Source organism: Cyprinodon variegatus, unplaced genomic scaffold, assembly GCF_000732505.1.
Source record: "Cyprinodon variegatus isolate N-32 unplaced genomic scaffold, C_variegatus-1.0 Scaffold112, whole genome shotgun sequence".
In the NCBI taxonomy this organism is placed as follows: domain Eukaryota; kingdom Metazoa; phylum Chordata; class Actinopteri; order Cyprinodontiformes; family Cyprinodontidae; genus Cyprinodon; species Cyprinodon variegatus.
The window spans coordinates 1025897-1045890 of record NW_015150565.1 but is presented as its reverse complement, the minus strand read 5'-3'; the positions used below and the strand labels follow the sequence as shown (position 1 = coordinate 1045890).

Genomic DNA, 19994 nt, shown 5'->3' with positions numbered 1-19994 from the left:
AAATCAAGTTTTTCAAAGTATTCTAATTTACTGGCTTTTACCTGTAGAAGAGGACATCATTTCATTTTATTTATGTATTTTAAGAAAGCTTTAATTTTGTTACTGGTTGTTATAGATTTTGTTTTACCCCAGAAGTTATTTGTGAGCCATTTAGGTTTAATAAAGCATGCTCATTAACCTCTGAGAAGCCTTTCTGAATGCTTCTTGAGGCTGGACAAAGTGTCCTCCTTTAAGGAAATCAAAATATGGTCACCCTAATGGTATTGCATAAATTATCGTGTCAACCTGGTACTGGTATTCCCACAGCATGCTGATTAGAGCTGAGGCAATTTTAACGGGGGTCGCTTGCTGTGTCATTTGACCTGGTTAGACACGCATCAGTGAGCTGTTCCCACTGCCACTATAAGCCAATTGTTCCCAGGTTTAAATGGGGTACAACTTGGGGACAACTTTTGGGTTCTCTACCCACCTCTGGTTCTCGTTTAACCTAACACACATCTAAAAGATGAAGGACAGTGAGCCCTGAAGTGCAGGATGGAGAACGACTGTACAATTAGAATGATCAGCTTTCATTTTAGGTTTGACTTGTGATTGACATCATTATTAGTAACCAGGCTGCCAGCAAATCAATGCATCCTTTAAAAGCATAGAAATTGAACTAATAATCCTTATCTTTCTCAAATAAAAAACTACAAACTTACTTACATCTGAAACTCAACATTAATCAGTTACATTGTAGGATTTCTCAACATTTAACCTATCAAACAAATGTTTACTTTTTTCAGCCAAATGAGTAATTTCCTAAACAAAGGGTCATTTCGCAATAAAGTCTAGCTGCTGGAACACGGCGATCCTGTAAAATCGTGGATGTTAAGTGTGTGCATGTGTTTCCCACACACTCAGCTCCAAACAAGCCAGCAGCGACCACATCTTTCATTTTTCCGCCCGTGTTGCTCCCCCCCCGTTTTGGTGTTGGACTCAGGTTGCTGTGGAAACGCAAAGTTTAACCATCATTATTTCAGCCCTGTGGTCTCTGTGCAGCTGCTTGTAATAAAACGTGATCCTGAAGTGTGACGCCTTGTTTGAACTGGGTCAAAACATGTAGTAGTAGGAAAGGCTGCACTCACGATACACACAGAAAAAAACATTAGGCACATTTTATTTTAAAGTTTCCTATACTTCATAGAATTTTTTTGTTTGAATTACGTAAGACCAAATTACTCTTAACGTTTTGTAGTTTTTGGTAAAAAAGTTGTATGTTAAACATCCATTTTTGTGTCCAATATGCACAAAAATTCAAAAATTTCAGATCAAATCAGCTTTTATCTTGTTTTCTGCAGTCAATGATTCTGCAGTTGTTTACAAAAATGTAATATCTACAACTATAGAGCTATTTAGAAGCATGCAGTTCAGGTAAATCGGTTTATTATTTAATTGGGAAAACTCTCCTTCCTTAAAATTTGTTCATATTTTGGGGGGAAAGTTTGAGTCTACTGTAAAGAATTGAAAAGCAGCACATTATCTTTTTTTTTTCCTGCAGTTCATCACTGTAATAGTCTTCACTTTCCAACATGTCCATGCTTATGATAAAAGGCTCTTAGATTACACACCCACACACAGAAGGACAGGAACTCGAGGAGAAAACAGCAGATTTATTCAGCCGCCATGAGAAACTTATTACATAAGAAGAAGAGAGTCAGTCTGTAGGTCTGTTCCTGCCATGGAGGATCAGGTTACATAACAAAACCCAAACTGCAAACACAAACATTTATCATCAGTCACGCACGAATCCCCCACTCATAACAAAAAATAAATGCTTTCACTGCACATGGAGGCAAAGACATTTCAAGCAATTAGGGGGAAATTGTATTTCTCATCGATGATAAACTAAACCAACAGTTGAAAATTGTAAACAGCAATTGCATCACATCCCAACAAATTTATCTTAAAGCTTAAGATAAAAAAAAACCTTTGTTATAATGGGTTCCACATTGTTTATTAAGCTTTGCTGAGTTTATAAAGAAACATTAAATCCAGATGGAAATCTCATGTTCTACACCAGATTGGGTTGTAAACTTTAAACCATGCCTCTTTCAGATCTCAGACTTTCAGCTGCACATCTCAAAGAGGATTAGGACATGTTTCAGTTTGTTCCTCAAATCTCAGACTGTCACTGGAACGACTTTCGACATATATTGAGTACAAGCAGGTTTATTCATATTTGTTCTGGAATCTTAGATCCACATAGAGATTTCTGATCAGTATTTTATAGATTATACATGAATACAGCAATGGTTTGTGACATATATTCAGAAAATAACACAGGTACTGAAAAAGAACTACCTTACAAAACAAAAAATACAGGGATAGTTGATGTTGCCACAGAAGTGATAGACATCGGATTTTTGCTCCTACATTAAGGTGAGTTTGAAGGAAAAGTGTTTTCCAGTGTTGTTGGACTCTAAGCGTAGATGGGAATCAAGCAGGATGAGGAAGAGGAAGGGAGAAACTGTGGTTGAGATAAACAAAAGGAACTATACTTCGTCAGCCAGAGAACAGGTTAGACTTTCCACAAAAAAGATGAGAAGAAACGGAGAAGGTGACAAAAGGTCAACATAAATGTGAGAACTTTTTGTCCATTAGATCTCCACGCCAGGAGAATAGAAAGTCTTCAAACATGTAGCGTCCAAATGGGCCCAGAGTCGTTCATAAAGCTCTGTTACACAGAAGCAAGTAGCTCAACTATTGTTTTGCATAATTTTGAGCATCCAAGCCATGAACTTTGAATATTTCAGTAAAAAAATCTATTAGAAACTTCCAAGTCAGTGAAAACACATAGTTTTGAGTAAAAAAATCTTAATTAGAATTGTTGGGTAGTCAATAAAAAGCCTAAATTAGCCCTTAATGAACTAATACAATAAAAAGACTCTTGCGTATAAACAGTATTATGACCTGAAACTACAGCTCTGATTTTCCCTTAAACAGAAATTCCAGCATCTTTAATGATAACCACAGGGAGGAAATGGATGTTCTCTATGACTACAGCAGAAAGAGGGCAACACCATGACTCAGCTGTTTCCATGCAGCCCTGGGATTTCCCAAAGTGTATGTCTAGTATTCATTTTGTTAGATGCAAATGCATTTATTTTTGCTTTGGTTCTTATTTCAACTCAGAATTCAAAGAATTTCAACACTCATGAAAAATTTAAATAATACTCTCGGAGACACCAATTTTACTAGTAAGCAACCACTTATTATGCGACTTAATGGCTCCCATGTGTTTAAATCAAAATAAAAAAGAATCTAATTCTAAAAGAATTCCAGCATATTGTCCAAAAACTGCAGAAAATTACAATATATAGCAGCTAACTGTGCTGCAGCACTCACATCAGCTTTAATGCAAGCGGGAATGAATCTGAACATCCCTGTTTTATGTAATAGCAAAGAAAACATGTCCAATGATGTCTATTAGTTTGCTTAGTAGAAACATTGATATACAGTTTTTGGGTAATAGCCAAAGAACCAGACCCTAATGTATTTCATAACATTAGTTCAACTTTTTTATTCTCTTTAGTCCAACTGTTTTTTATTGTTTTTTTTTTGTTTCTACATTTTTTTTATTTTATTTTTTTTATTTTTTCCCCTACTTGCTTTGATTTTGTTTTATTTTCCTATATTTTAATCATGTAAAGCACTTTGCATTGTCTTTGTACTGAATTGTGGAATACAAATAAATTTGCCTTGCCTTATCTAATGAAGTGTGAGGAAGCATCGTCATCATTAATGCAATAGAACCTATTATACAAATGTAATTTAAACATTTGATCCCTCCAACATTCAAATATTCAAGTGATACTAGGAGGAAAGGTTTCAAATTAAACAGGACATGTTTAGGTTTATCTTTGAATATAACTTTACTTCCAGCTCTGCTTCTGGGCTTTAAGGAAACCTGACAGAAACCCTTCAAAAATATCACATCATTGTAAATGGTCTCACAACTGATCTGTTTTTTAATTGGTGTAAATGCACAGGTTGACAGTTTAGATTAACATTGTTTTCATACATCCAGAAGCTCAACTGGGCAAAATAGTTTAAATTCAAATCAGGGTTTGCTTTAGCTGCATTTAACTGATTATCTTTGTTCCCACTGAAGAAAAAGTTTCTGTTTTAAAAGTATATTTCACTGAACATTGGAGTTGAAATTTAAGCCGATATGAGAACAGGGATGATAAGCATTAAACAGAAATTCAGTTTCAGAGAGGCAAAGCGCATTTGTCATGTGGTAAAATGCAATACCAGAAAAAAAGTCAGGTGTACCGCCCCTAACAACTAGCTGTGCTGCATCTCAGCATATTAATATGAAATTATCAAACACCCTCTGTAGATCGGCCCATATTTCTTTAGAAAAGTGAATACATTAAGCGAAAAGGTGCAAATATTGAAACCACAAAATGTTCATTAGCAGTTCCACTGAAGTGCTAATGCTATCTTTTGCTCAAATGGAGAAATAATTGACTGTTTAGCGGTATTATTCTTTTATTTCTGTAATCCTTTAGTAATGCACCTGTCATTTTTTTAAGCATTTCTACTGTTTAAACGTTCTTTAATAGGTTCATCCTTCTCTAAATATTCTTTTTTCATTTCCTATTAGCAGTTACTTTTCATATGTTCATGGTTCTCAAATGTAAAATTTGCACCAACGATTAATTATTAAAATTATTAAAATTTTACCTAATTTTTCCTGTACTTTTAAAACAATTCTTTACAGGGGAAGAAAAACCACCAATTTTCGATAGCAAACATATGCTGCGTTGCTATCATTAGCTTCAGTGTATTTTTCAATTTCAATATAATTTAATTGCAAAAAAATATTAGAACAGTTTTTTCTCACTACTTCTTTAAAATAGAATTATCATTATAAAATGTTTACTTTGACATATCTGCTTGGCTTAATCAAAAGATTGTTGGATAAGAAACAAAAAAATACCAAATATGTAATTTACAACACAAGTCTGCACTTTCATCCCTGTTAAATATCTGAATATTTAATAATTTGATAATGTAACAAATTTAGAGACATAAAAATCAGTGGACATATACATATTTTCTTGTTCTCAGTGTTTTTATGGTGTGTTACATAGCTCACTGATGATCAATTTGGAACGTAATGTACAGTAGGTACAAATTCAAAAGTATAAAATAAAGTATTTACATTAGAAGTTGAATTATTCAAAAAATACTTGCTCCAAAGGGTCTATACAGTTATTTGGCACTGCACAAGATTTATTTCTTAAAAAGTGCTGGAATTAAAATCAAATCAACCAAAAAAAAAAAAAAAAAAAAAGAAAGAAAGAAAAATAAAAAATAACCTAAACAAATTTTATAGACTTTCTTTTTAAAAAAAATTATCTAATGTAAATATCAAAGCTCAGCGGTTTTTAAAATATTACTCAGTTCCACAATATCTATACGTTTTTAAAATCTTTTGCTCAAAAAACTGAAACACAGAACCTTTGACTTTATCCAAATATAGATTTAAATCTCAAAAATAAAATAAAAAAAATTAACAAGCAAAACAAGATAAGCAGGATACCAAGGAAATGAGCTGGATAAATTCTGAAGATGTTACACAGTAAATCCCCCCAAAAAGATAATACAATTACAAATAACTTTCCTTTCAGGTCAAGCATTCACACTGCAAAGCAGACAAACTCTAAATCCTCTACCAAATGCAGCATGAAATGTATTAAAACACTAGAAATAAAAAAAAACGCTTTTCATTTCCCAAGCCAGCACTGGGAACAACTTTTAAAGAGTAAAATAAAGGTAAAAACAGAACTTGCAGACATGTGGGAAGTGTATATTTAAAATGGCAACACTATGACACACAAATTCACATGTTTGTGCTTCTTTTCTGTCTTTTTTAGGACCTCTGCTGACATAATGCAGTCCCATGACCTCAAACCGGGTTCTTTAAAAAGAAAGGCCAAGGACTTACCATAAATGTCTACTTATAAAATTACTGAAGTTCCCCCACACAGTTCAGATTTTAAAATTTACACTCACACACCACGCCCCCCCTCAACACACACACACTCCAGTCCAGTGTAGCAGGATTCATGGGACTTTCCTGTCTTCTTAAAATAAGCCTCTGTCATCATTGAGCACCAGCAGCAGGGGATGGCCAAAGTGAAGCATTCTGGGAAATAAAATCCAACGATGCCATGAGACACCCAGTGAAGTTAAATAGTTAGGGAACAGAAGGAAAAAAACCAAACACAGAGGCGGGATGCTGAGTTAAGCAGAATAAAACATCCGAAAATGAAGATCCATCCGAGAAGCTTCCAAGAAGCAAAGCATTCTAATACATGCATTTAAATCCTCTTCTTATAGTACAAATCAGATTTTCATTTTACGGTAACTCAGTTTACAGTACTGCAGTAAAGTATACTGGACCAGGTGGTGCCAGCTCTTTGTCTAATTAATACTGATGGGAGATATTTTCAGGAATTAACATCTCTAAGTCTTTACAGGGAATTTTTACTTTTATAATCTAACAGTGAAGACAGCTGTAGGAATCTGAGATCCTGGATTAAACAGGATCACTTCAGAAGACATCTGTATCGTTCTCGTTTGGCTTGCTAGTTTCAGATTGGACCAGAGTGAAAAAGAAATATATATATATATAAAAATATTTTTTTTTAACATTTGTTTAGACAATTTGAAGTGAAGGTCACAAAGGGTGCAACATTTGTTGAGCGACACTTTAACAGTCGTCAGTGAGGTGGGTGAAGCCATCAGCGGGGTGTTGGAGGACAGGCTCAGAGGTTTAGAGTGCGGAGGAGGTCAGTCAGCTGGTCAGAGTCAATTTAATACAATCCTGGAACATATTAAGCAAATGGACACAATGGGTAAGAAATAATCTGAATCAGTATACAGGTAAGATAATATAATTCCTTACATTCATAGATTAAGATTACATTACTGCTCAAGGTGTCCAACAGCTGATGTACTATAAATATATATATACTCTAAACAGTCATCAGAGGGGGCTTTTAACATAATGGATTACATATGCCAATAATAAATCAACATTTATATATCAAAATATTTTATCCAGTTTTTAATTCTCTTCTCAAATCAGTAACTGTTAAAAAAAATCTGCTCCACAACTTTTTAATAAAGGCTTTATAAGTTTTCAGCCGCTATGTAGCACCCAGCTCTCGAAGTGTGGTAACACATAAACAGCCGATAAGAGAAAATTAGGCTTTTGTAGTTTTGTGTTTTTCTTTCTACCCTTTCTACATCAGTGCTACATGTTTGTTTTTGTTGTTTTTTTTTATCATGAGGACTTTTAGATATCCTGTTGTATTGGTGGAGAGGTGCAAACACACTGCAAATGCATAAATGTACACCAAACAGAAAACAAAAGAACTGCAGACTGAATTAGACTAGAACACACTAGCTAATAGTAACATAAGACTAACAGAGAAACACCTAAAACACATGAAAAGGACAAACGCAGCGATTCTAGAAACTAGGGAGCAGCAAAGTGCCAAGCAGGGGAAATTCAAAATGTGCTGCAAACACATAAATGATACTAGCACTCACACTCACACAAAACACAAAATATACATATATTAAATTGCTGCAAACAGCAAAAACAGCTGCATCTTAAGAAAACCTACAAAATTGCTCCAGACCACAGAGGGAAGCAACTCTAATTGAGACTGTTATGTGTTTAAGTAAAGACAAAAACGTGATGCTCCGAGAAATTAAGTGAGTACAGTTAATATAAAGTAAACACACATTTTCTTTCTTTCCTCCAAATAAGATCTGGTTTAGCATCCCATTTATGTCTTGGGTTAGGTTCTGGTCTAGTGACATTCATTTGTTGCATTCTTTACAGTTTGTCTTGCAGTACTGTATGTATTTGCAGGGCATTTGCACCTCTTAGCTTCCATATCTCAAAGTTGTTTTTTTTATTTATTTATAAAATTTTCCAACTTTAACAACAACACACATAAAAATTACATGTTTAGCAACATAGAAGGAAATTACTTATTTCAAATAATTTTAAAAAACAGACACAAAACAGCATTGAAAAAAAGAAAAAAGAAAGAAGGAGGATAAAAAGGGAGAGAAAGGAAAAAAAACAACCTCTTACAATATCTATAATACAAAATCAGAAAGTTGAAATATATGGCCAATGCATCTTGTACATCTCACTAGTATTTTAAGAAGTCTATAAATTGTTCCCAAACTTTGTAGAAACTTTGTAGCTTTCCCTTTTTAGCATAAGTAAATTTTTCCATGGCCAGTGTTAGACAGGGTCTTGAACCAAACGTTGAAAAACGGTGCTTCCATTGCTTTCCATGAGATAGCAATGCAGTAGCTTGTAATTAGCACATATACACCATCTTTTTCTCAGCATTCGTCAATCTTAAGTCTCTTGGGACAAGTCCGACAATGAACAACTTAGAACGGACGGGTATTCTTATAGAGCTGTAGTCAGAGACTCGTTCTATTACCTTTTCCCAATATTCCCTAATTTTAGGGCAGGTCTACATGCAGTGATATACTGTGCCCTCCTCTAGACCACACTTAATGCAGAGGTCAGGGTTATTGTTGTTGAAGCATTGCAAAAGGGACGGGGTCAAATATGGGGTAAAAAATGTTTTCCACAATTAAGCTATAAGTAACAGAAACCTGACAACTTCTGTGCGTATGATTTAGTACAGCCTCTTCAAGACTGGACAGTGCTGGTTTGTTTTTCTGTTGTTTGTATTTTTTCAGAATATAACTCCTGAGCACCATGTAATTCCTCAAAGCTACACAACACCTATAACTCACAGCTTTTAAAGACATTTCTTTATGTTGGTTTTGAAACAGTTCACTGCTGGTGGTTTAAAGCTTTCAAATGTCTGTTTCTGCTTCTCTTTGTGTTTTTCTTTAACTTCTGTCTTTTTCGAAAGCAGTGATGCAAAATAAAATAGATTGTGTGATATTTTCAGAGTACTTAGAATACGTGACAATTTCAAAGCAATGGTTCATGGACGTTATACAAATCTAACTTCCTATAATGGCTCGCAGTGGTGCAGATGTAATACTAGGTTGTGTTGAAAAAGGAACAACAATTGGTTCTATAGCAGAGCAACAGATGCCATACCAGTTTGATCTAAATTATAAAACATTGATGTTCTAGGCAGCACATCAGGTTATTGTTTACCGCACCCTGTTCCTATTGAACATATAAACAAATGATAATAACTCTTTGTATATTTGAGCCTGAATTCTACAAAACAGGAAAATAATTGATGAAACTGTGGATTGAGTAGATGGATGAGTCAAAAATACTATCTAATACAGATTACTGTTCAGCTCTAACAAAAGCCAATATATGTACAGTATATATATATATTTATTTATTTTTTACTTTTTGGCTGGACAGTGACACGGCTGTGGTCAGGTTTAGGGTCAAACAGGGTCAGAAGAAATATATTATTTCTAAGAGCAGCGTTTGTTGTGCTTACCGGCTATAACAGGCTGTTTCTGCAGTTCATGTTCGGGCCTTTGGACCTCATCTGCTCTTGAACAGACCCTGACTGTGAAAAAAAAAAGGAAAAACAAAGGATTAAGTCATTTAATTCAAGCAACAACAAAGCACAGTAAAAGAGAATTACAGATTTAAAACAACATTGGGTCATTATGTTTACTAGAGGAAACAGTTCCATAAGCAGCTTAGGAAAACATTGATTTATTGATACTTAGAATGTAAAATTCTAGGCATAAAGAGACTTAAGTAAAATAGTCTTTATTTTATAATCAGTTATTGAATGTCCATTTTTGGACCAGGGTTTCCGTGGGTCATTAAAAATCATTAAAACTCATTAAATTGTAATTTCTTTTCATTAAGGCCTTAATTTACATTAAAATTAATTAAATGGGATTATTATCATGGCATTTAAAATGCTTTATTAAAAAAAAAAAAAAAAGTTTCTAAAAACAATTTCATCAGATGTATTATATTGTGATATATTTGCGCGGAACTGCTTCCGGTTGATCGTGAAGCCGTATGTTCAGTAAAGAAGCCAGAGGTGGAGAAAAGGCTAATATATATATATATGAGAGTCATGTTTACTTGATGATGGCATTAAAATAATTTCTAAGAGAATTAAAAGAGCAAATAAAAAGCATTAAATTAGAGATACTTATTCCTGTATAAACCCCGTGGACAATCATCAGTACTTTTGACTGAGAGGAGTACTCATGGTAAGACAAAATGCCAAAAAGGGTACACGAGTCCAAAAAGGTTGGGAAACAGCGATGTAGGGCATGGATTTCTCAAAATGAACTTTCTTCCCACGTGCAACAATGATCTTATTTGCCTTGCAATGTTCATGGGCCTCAAAAGAAAAACGGGGGAAAGGAAGAGGTGAGTAGAAACGTATCCACACATATTTACCCTGTGATCTCACACAGAAGGAAGACTCCCTGCTGACTCAGGCCAGACAGGGGAAGTGATATCATGTGTTTACGTCACACAACTCTTAGTGCATTATACTGTCATATATTACTTTGATGAACTGATCGTTATATAACCAGAATTTTGGTGTTAGTCAAAGATACACATCTATCCCTGTGAGACAATCAATCAACTGTTTACTGTTATAAGCCAAAACTTTAATTCTCTTCAGCCTGAAATACATTTAGAAAAGGTTCATCTTCTGAAACCACATTGATTCTGAATATTTTATCACCTAAATAGGCTACAGCTGGAAAACCTCAGTCTCTTCTTGATTTATGGTTGCATCGCTTCATACGCAATGGGTTATTAAAAAAAGGAAGACCGAGGCACAATCTTTGGGCTGCTCTAGAAAGACCTCAGTGGCTCCCAGAGTGCTTTCCACATGGCAGTTGTAAGACAGTAAAGCGAAAATAGAAGCAGGAAGGATGCAGTGCCACAAGACACTTCCTGACACACACACAGAGCCTCTCTGTCCTCATGTTGGACTGAAGCCTGGTCATCTCTGTCTGCTAAGAAGCTGCAGATCTCCACTTTTTACTTTCTGTCCTGGTAGACGGTCACTAAACAGAACAAATGAAGGTAATGCCTTAGAATTACAGATTAAACTTTAGTGCTGTCTCACCGGCTGCAAACCATCTCCCATCTCTGAAGAGCCGATATGCGTGAGGTGGATGAAGTTTGTTGGCTCTCCGATCATGCTGCGGTCGATCTTCCTCCTCTTTTTCTTCTAGACAGAAACAGACAGATTATTCACTTGCTCTTCTCTCCTTATCAGTGAACCCAGATGACGAAGGTCGCTAGTGAAATTAAACATGATTTTATAGCAATAGATGGTCACACGTTGCTTTAGCCATCTTTATTCTCCTCATATATCACTTGTCGAATTAATTGCAAAAAAAAGAATGCGTCTTAATGTGACTATGCTGGTGAAGAAACAGTTAAGGTCTTTCTTAAGCATCTCTTTTGTTCCTCTGATGGTCTGTCTCTGATGTGTCTCCACACGTTCACATTCTCCCAGTCTCAAATCACCCCAGTGAATCGTGTAGGAACAAAAAAAATGACGCAACAGAGGGAGAAACAGGGGAAAATCACCAGAGGAACCTGCAAGTTTAGCCTCTATAATAGAAAACACGCATCAAATAATTAATTACAAGGGATGTCATATTAGGAAACTACTGACACCTGAAATCAGGGTTTAATTAAAGGTTTCTTCAGGGGTCAGCTTCTTCGGTGCATTCAGGGACAGTCAGAGCCCTGGGAATCAGCCAATGAAACCCCTCATTAAAACCTAGTTTGGCTCCCATAGTCCAGTAAACCCCGCTGTGTGGAAACACATCCAAACCACAATAAAAACCATTTAGATGTGATTTAAGAGGCTTATGCTCTGGATTATTCAGAGCCTTTATGTAACAGAGCAGATCTAAAAGCGATGGGTGAACACAACTAAGATGACAGACCTTAAAGATCAGAGGGAACCTAGAGTGTAGGAATGAGAGGAGCTGCAGCTTTCAAACTAATAAGAAGAAAACAGTTTTTTAATACGGCTATTGCACTGATTTGAAACCGCTGTGTTATTACTATGGAAGAAATTCAAGTGAAAAAAAAAAAAAAAAATTAGAGGTTTTAAAAAAATTAATAAAGAGATGAAAAAAAAAATGCAAAATAGATAGAGCCATATCTTGTTCTTACTGCTGAGGAACAGACAGAAGAAAAAAGACCAAGAATACATAAAACCAATTTATTATTTTTTTTTTATAAATATGTTTGTTTTTTTTAGTTAGGCTAACAGGTCCAGGCCCATTCTGCTTTAGATCACATTGTTTTCTGCAAACAAATCTGACTATTTTAATTTGAATATGATATTTTGTATTTATTATACAGCTAAGACTAAAATTATCGGTAAACGCTAAAACGGTAAAATTATCATAGGGTTCAGGGCTTCCACCCATATAGCAAAACATTAAGACACCACTGAGATACAAAAAAAGCCAAAAAAAACAAATTGAAAACACGATTGTTTTGTGTCCTAACTAAATTTACATCAGATACCATAAAAATCACATGTGGTGTTCCACAAGGGTCAATGTTAGAGACCCATTCAATTTCTATTTGCCTCCTCTAACTCATACAAAAAATACAACATAAGCTACCATAACTATACAGACGACACTCATCTGTACATTAAGAAGTCGCCACGTGACTATAAACCCTTTAAAGCTCTAGGTAAATTCATAGAAGAAATCAATGCATGGACGTGGCAAGATTTTGTTCTGTTGAGTGAAAACATGACTGATGGAATAGATTTTGGACCAAAGGACGAGTCATTTTTAGAAGAGTTGATTCCTGAAATGGTGTCTTCAAAGCTCTGGGACATTAACAAGGCCTTTCTTTGCAGTCGGTAATTAAACGGAATTTGCAGATGTGTTTAAAAACCAAGAGCTCCATGTGTGAGAAAATTTCGATTAATTAGCTATACAATTTGTTGTTCTCTAGTGAAGCATTCCCACCAGAGCAATAAAACTGGTGTTGCTAATGACAAGAGCAAACAATGGGACTGAAAGTGCATCTCACCATGCATTCAATGACTGAATAAAGGGCCTACTGAGGCAGGTTGATACAAACAGGGGTGAAGTCGTTATAAACTAAAACTGATGGTTGGGTGGAAATGTGTTCCATTATTGTGTACATTGTGTTTTAAAACCCATCATTTTGGAGTAGTTCTCAAAGACATGTTTGGGATTTTGATCCGGATTTGTGACAAATGCAATATAGATTTCTTATAAGAAATCAGACATCTGCAGCTGATACAGAATGCTGCTGCCTGCATCCTCACTGGAACTAAAAGCGTGGAGAACATCACACCAGGTCCAAAAATCAACTAACTGCATCTCTGAATATATAAGTATCTGTTAAATGTGCTTTAAAAATAATCTCGACGTATACCATCATACAGAGATCAAAATAACCATAAACATACAAAAAGTGACAATTAATTAAAAGAAACATAAAAAGTAGACAAGAGTAGATTCAATCTTAATAGGTATGTATATCTGTTGTTTTTACAAATCTTTTATTTTCTAATTCCTGTATAAAGTCAGTTTGTGTTTTTATGCATAAAAAGGTAATCTTGCTAATCGGCTCATTTATTTGTTTTTTGTTCTGTGTAGTACCTTTCTTTGTATGTTTGCCCATACTGCATACTAGGTTGGGATATGACCAAAAACCTATATCGCAATACATTTCTTTATTTCAGTTGATGTGATATAATTTCTGTATCAACATATAAAAAAAAACTCAGAAAGACTGCCAATAATGCCCACACAAGTGCCTGTACAAACTACAGACATTTATTTTGCCATGTTTGTAAAACTCCTACAACTTAACATTTTAGAAATATTTGCTTTAAAAAAACAAACAGACAAAACTACATAAATATTAGTGACAAATGCTGTAATCATGGACTGTAATGTGGATCCAAAACACACACAAAAAAATAAATACTGTATTTAAAAAGTATTTAAAAGTCATATCATTTATATTGAATTAAATTATATAGCGATATATATAAATATATGATATTAGAATTTCATCTACTGCATGCACATTTTTGTTTTGTTGAAACAAAAACCACCTGCATTGGTGTTTCAATTTGCCGCTGGTGCAAGTAACTTCTTCCACTGAGGAACTATAAAGGTTATTTCTATTGTATTCTTTATAGGTCCTGTTTTGAGATGCAGTGGTGTTTTTTATTTATTTTTATTGCCTAATCCTTCAGGTTCAGTGGAAATGAACAAATGAGGTGGGTGATGCTTGAATGCAGCACACAAGTCATACTATTCCAGTGTTATTCCATTTACTTTAGTAACCTTTATGCATTCGCCTTGTTTTCGGATCAAGGTAGGTGAATAATGTGTCCAGAAGAAAACTTAAACAAGGTGATACCTAGGATGAAACTCTTGGCCCAGGTTTGGTTGAAATCTCTATAAATTTGAAGCAAACTATGAAAAATATATCACAAACCTTCCACATTATATGTGGAAGGTTTGTGATATATATAATATAATGTGGAAGATTATTCTAACCTTCCACATTATATGTGGAAGGTTAGAATAATGTAGCTGCTACCTAAGAAAGTCCAGCCTGATGGAGGTTTAGATCCCTATCATAACACTTGTTTTAATATCATTACCTAATATATCCACTATTGAAAAAACATTTTAAGATGAAGCCCGAGTGAGACCACACACTGCAGGGGCATGTCGGCATCCAATGTTCAACCAGCTGGGAGTGACTCATTGCTCGACCTACACACATCCTCCTCCACAGCTACAGCTGCCGTCATGGCAACCGTAATTTATAAAAAGCAACTGGGCAGCACTGATGGACAAACTGGAAGGAGTTTGAATTTTAATTTCAGCTGAGCATGTCAGCAGTATACTGTGTGTGTGTGTGNTGTGTGTGTGTGGGCGGGGGGGGATTCTTAAACAGCAGCAGATTAGTTTTGATAAAACAGGATTCCAACTATTGAGTCAGAGGCAACCGTTACATAAACTCTGCTTACTTTTTCCTTGATTTTTTGTAGCTTTCTGTTTTAGATTTACTTGTGGTCATTTTTTTGAAACACGGCTAAAACTGCCAGATCTTAATGACGGCAGAACGCTTTAAGATACAAGAAGCTGAGGTCTAATCTAATCCTCAAGCAGTTTATGTTACGCAACCCTGAGTCTGCTGTAATTACTGAATAAAATGGGGAGGGTGCTCCTGGCAACCTTTGTGTTGGGCTGATAAACAACTCCGTCTTTTTCATCCCAACCATCATCATCATGTAACATGATTCACCAACTTCAAACAAGAACAGGCTGGAATTTCAAAATAAAAGTAGACATATGCAACTGATCCATCAGCTGCTCCCAGACCTCCATCAGAAGAACCCTTCACGGTAAGCAGAGGATGAAAAAAACGGCTTAATACACGTCACTGTGCGGATGAATGTATATTCCGTAATATGAGAGCATCCAATGTTGCTAAGACACATATTAGGCTGTTAAAAGGTGAAATTAAATAAGAATAGAAGCAAATAATTTAGAAAGGGTTGAAAAAACAAAATAAAATTCATCCGTTATTAAAATAAATGTGTAGAAAACAGAAAAAAAATCATCATAGACACTAAAAATAGAGATATAAAAAGAAGAAGGAGAGAAACACACAAGCTGAAACACAAAGATAACACAGAGACTAAAAAGAGGAAAAACTGTAAACGTGTTAAGAAAAGATATGCACCTCAGCAATTATATTTAAAAAAATAGTTAAAAATAGTCCAGATACCCAAAGAAAAAATACTGAGTAACATCTGTTTTGTCTGATGACTGATAATGTATAAAATACTTTGCTGCAGGTTTACAGTAAAGAGCCTCAAAGAGAAAGAGTGAAGTCACTGCCGTGGATCCAAGTGTGTTTGTTAAAGGTGTATTGTTGCGGTGGTACAATGGAACAAACAGAAAACTATAAATATATGCGGAGGAAGGAGGGAGGAGGTCTCTGGAGAGAAACACCACAGAGCAGAACTTCCTCCCAGAAGTGTACACCGTGTCTGCTGGCTGCCCTAAACCTGCACAGGAGGGTACATGTGGCGTCGGTTCAGGGACTCGCACTGACTCAGTTAATCACAAACCTAATTGGCCTGTTAAATATTACAGTTTAGGTGGAATATTTACATACCCCCCACAAGGGGCATAGTAAAATAATAGTAAAAAGTAAAGGATTAAAAGTTAAATTGATTGAAATTCATGGACATATTCCAGTTTACTGCACAGTGGTAGATTTAGCAGCAAAGGTTACATAAGGCAAGTCCATATAGATGACTGTTAGCTAGATTGGTTCTTTTAATCTGCCCTTATAGGTATAAGTTTGTTTCATTTTGTTGTCCACTAGATAAGCAGCAGGGGGATGGTTGCATCAGAAAACATGATTGTAGAAAATAAATAGATGGATTTCTATGTGTAACTGTTGGACAATGAACTAAAATATCAAGCCCAGATGATAGAAAAGTACCGGTAACTCAGGAAAAACCCAGAAGAAACCAGTAACCACCAGAGCTCAAGTCTTCCACAAGGCTGGAAACACTGGTATCTGTTTCTGCTAGGAAGCCAGTTTCCATCAGCAGAGATTTAAAAGTTGCTGACCAAGTCATATGTCTTTTATAACATTTTTTTTTCTACAAACAATTATAAAAGTTATCTTTGAGGGAATCACTATAAGACTTCAAACCGGAAAACACTCTTCATCATCCTAGAGAAAAATACTTAATTTAATCGTAAATCAAGAGCCAGATTGCTGTAACTTGAATACGGTTTGGTGTTTCCACAAAACCATGAAACCAAAAAAAACATTAAAATGGATCTTAGTATGGGAAGGAGGCTGAAATCATGTTTCTTCCAAAAGACTTGACCTCAAACTATTGAAAACTTGTGAGAAAAAAAATGCATGAAACCTCAAAAAGAAATCTACAAATTACAAAAGAAAAGTGTTGAAATATCACACCAATTGTGTGCCAAAATGTTGCTGAGGGATAAAAAATGATCAGGCCATGATGAAACCTGCTGAGGGACATTTAACTGTAACTGTAACTTTATCTACTCTATATTGTTATCTCTGTCCACATGATTCACGTTGTGCATAGATCTGGAAAAATCTGCAATAAGTTACATTTTTTGCAGCAAATAGGTCCATAAAATATTAAAAGCTGGTTATATGACTTTAATAAAATAATTCCACCTTGGAGGAAGCACCTTTCAAAATAAAAGCCCAAGTTAAACATGACATTAATGCCTACAAACCATGTATGTACACTTCTAACCATAGCTGTACATCCACACTTTTCCAAAGTTTTATCTTTAGGTTACTGGTGTTTTTTTGTTGTTGTTTTTTCACCGGAAAAGGTTAGATTTGGAATTGTCTACAAAGATTTGCATTAGTTATGAAACTGGATTTTCCCAGAGCATCTTCATACTGAACAGTGTAGTCACATATGGAATAGAGTGAATAATGGTGCAGGTGTCTCACCGGAGGGGGTTTGGCTACCACACAGCAGCCCATCTTATGCCAGAAGTCACTCATCCCGACGGTCTGCCTGTCCAGCGGCCGGCCGTTCGTCTCTGCTGCCGCCCTGCAGGCCCGAGAAGGAACTGCAGCCTGTGGGTAATCCTGGGGCATCCAGACAAAAAGCCACACAAATGTAGACAGTCAAAGGGTCAAACCCAAAGTAAACCCCTCAGACTGGGGATAAAAAAAAAAAAAAAAGGAAAAAAAAAAATCTGGATATCCACAAAATTCTTCTGGATGATCCTCACGATTAACAAAAAAGTTCAAACTTTAAAATCCAAACTGACAAGTGAAGATGTGCAGCGTATATATCTGTGGAAACAGGAAAAAGGACAGGTTACAAAAACAAGTTTCTAAGACATAGATCCTTTCTTTAAAAACTTTTAATTTTTCATCCTAAAACATAAACATGCAATCATATCATTCCAGTCCACACTGTGTTTATCTTCACATAAAGGAAGTGCATAGATGCCCTATTCACTGGTTGCATAAGGTCATCTTTGGCAATCAGGCGGAACATTTTTCCTTTCATTTATTATATTATTAGCCCTTCAATGCCTCGGCAGCCAGCAATCATTTTTAATGTCTCTGCGGTTGTCCGACTCAAAAGGCTTAGCAAGTCTCTGAATTTCCACAATTAATCTGCAGTCTTGAAATTCCTTCTTATATAATCTGTTTTATCTGTTTATGAGGCAATACACCAACAGCTTTAGTTTTCTTAGCCAACAAGACCCGTATCTAACCTTCACTGAGTTTCTTTAAAAAACACATCAAATCAAAGACATAACAGTAAGCAGAGCAACGGTTACAGACATATCTACCAACATCACTATAAGCTACCAAATAAGGCTAGGCCAGTGAAACTCTGTAAGCTGCCTGAAAGAAAATGTAATGAGATATCTCATTACATTTTTTAGATGCTTTAATGGTTCTTATGGTCTAAAAATCACCACATTTCCAAAAGAGTTCCTCAAACATGACCAAATTCCTGACAAAAAAGGAGAAAAAAGGTTGACGAAGTCTATCATTGAGCTGCATGGGAACCAAACCCTTTGAGACGTCAACAGGGCAGGCACATTAAGCATGACTAAACATTAGGTGTGGTCCAAACATAGAGGAGCAGGAAGTAACAGAAGCACACAGACTGAGAGCTCCTTACCGACACTTGGCTCTTGTTTTTAGATTAAACTGGACCAGATTTAAATAAAAAGCTATAATCAATAAACAAACTAATTATTATTATGTTCTTTTTGCCTTTATTATAATAAATATCTTTATGACACTTCAGTAATGTGAGGATATAATAGCTAACCTTTAAAAACTCTCTGACTATTACAGAAAAAATGCTAAAATAAATCTGGAACAGTGAGTCTTTTATTCCAATTACATGTTTTTTTGCAAAGTGAACGTAATGGTTCATTTTTTTAAATGAACCATTATACAAATTATACAAGTTTTTATTTAGAAAGTTACTGGATTTGTTATTTGGTCCAAACAAACAACTGAAAGAGAAGTCTACTTGCAACCACAACTCTGCTGATGTTGATCTGTCTGGTTCTTCCTATGGTTTATTTCCATAGTTTCTTTGGCATTGACTTTTATATCAAAAAGGCTCAAAGGTGATAACTTTAGGTTTCCCTCATCTTTCTGTGATTTTTGGTGCCGTACTTTGAGTTCCTTTTGCAGAGGTTTCCTGACCTCCTGAAGTTTGTGTTTCTGGGCTTGTTTTTAATGGTACGTTGTTGATTTGCTTTTCTATCTGATGGTTTAATTAGGAGGTTCTTCTGACAATAAACTTTTCACGATCTAACTGCAAACACAGCATGTGGAAAAAAAACCCTCAGTTTGTCTGTTTTATTTATTTGGGTGATTTGTTTTATTGCAATAAAGCTCTGACATGTGGGAGGCTGATTTTTTTCAGGTCTTCATTCAAATTTTTGTGGGGAAGGACAAATAATAGAGAGCAGAAGCATCTAAGTTCCTGTATATAAGGTATAATACTGAGCTTCCTCTAGAAGCAACATTAGCATATAAACAAAGCGACGGCCTCAGTCACTTGTTTTCCAATAAAACACCCAGACCTTTTAATGCTGAATGTCTTAAAGACGGACAACAGCCAACCATCCGTTCTAGGACTTTCTATCTGTCTGCAATAACTTTTAGGCATTATTTCCTTTGGAGCTGAAAGAATTAATCGGATTAATCGATAATTGAAATAATCATCAACCACTTTAGTAATCGATTAGTCGTTAACTGGAGTACAGAGACTCTAATGCATGCCTTTACCTGAGAGAGCAGCCCACTTAGAGCAGCAATTATATAAAAAAAAAATATATATATATATATATATATATATATATATATA

The 19994-nt window shown here is 35.3% G+C and overlaps 1 protein-coding gene across 1 annotated transcript; it reads right to left on the bottom strand.

Annotated features, from left to right (window-relative positions):
• Positions 1-1632: 1632 nt before the first annotated feature.
• On the bottom strand, positions 1633-17910 carry cdc42se1 (CDC42 small effector 1). The gene is made up of 4 exons (XM_015375061.1): positions 17591-17910; positions 11151-11255; positions 9534-9605; positions 1633-6880 (listed from the first exon to the last, which is right to left on the bottom strand). The coding sequence occupies exons 1-3, from the start codon at positions 17738-17740 to the stop codon at positions 9537-9539; spliced, it is 324 nt and encodes a 107-aa protein (XP_015230547.1). The 5' UTR covers positions 17741-17910; the 3' UTR covers positions 1633-6880; positions 9534-9536.
• Between the last annotated feature and the right edge of the window lie 2084 nt (positions 17911-19994).

Coding starts and splice junctions, on each gene's coding strand:
- cdc42se1 (XM_015375061.1), bottom strand. CDS start 17,740: ATGCCCCAGGATTACCCACAGGCTGCAGTTCCTTCTCGGGCCTGCAGG. Junction 11,256..17,590: donor TGGTAGCCAAACCCCCTCCG/GTGAGACACCTG, acceptor GTTTCTGTCTAG/AAGAAAAAGAGGAGGAAGAT. Junction 9,606..11,150: donor TGGGAGATGGTTTGCAGCCG/GTGAGACAGCAC, acceptor TTTTTTTCACAG/TCAGGGTCTGTTCAAGAGCA.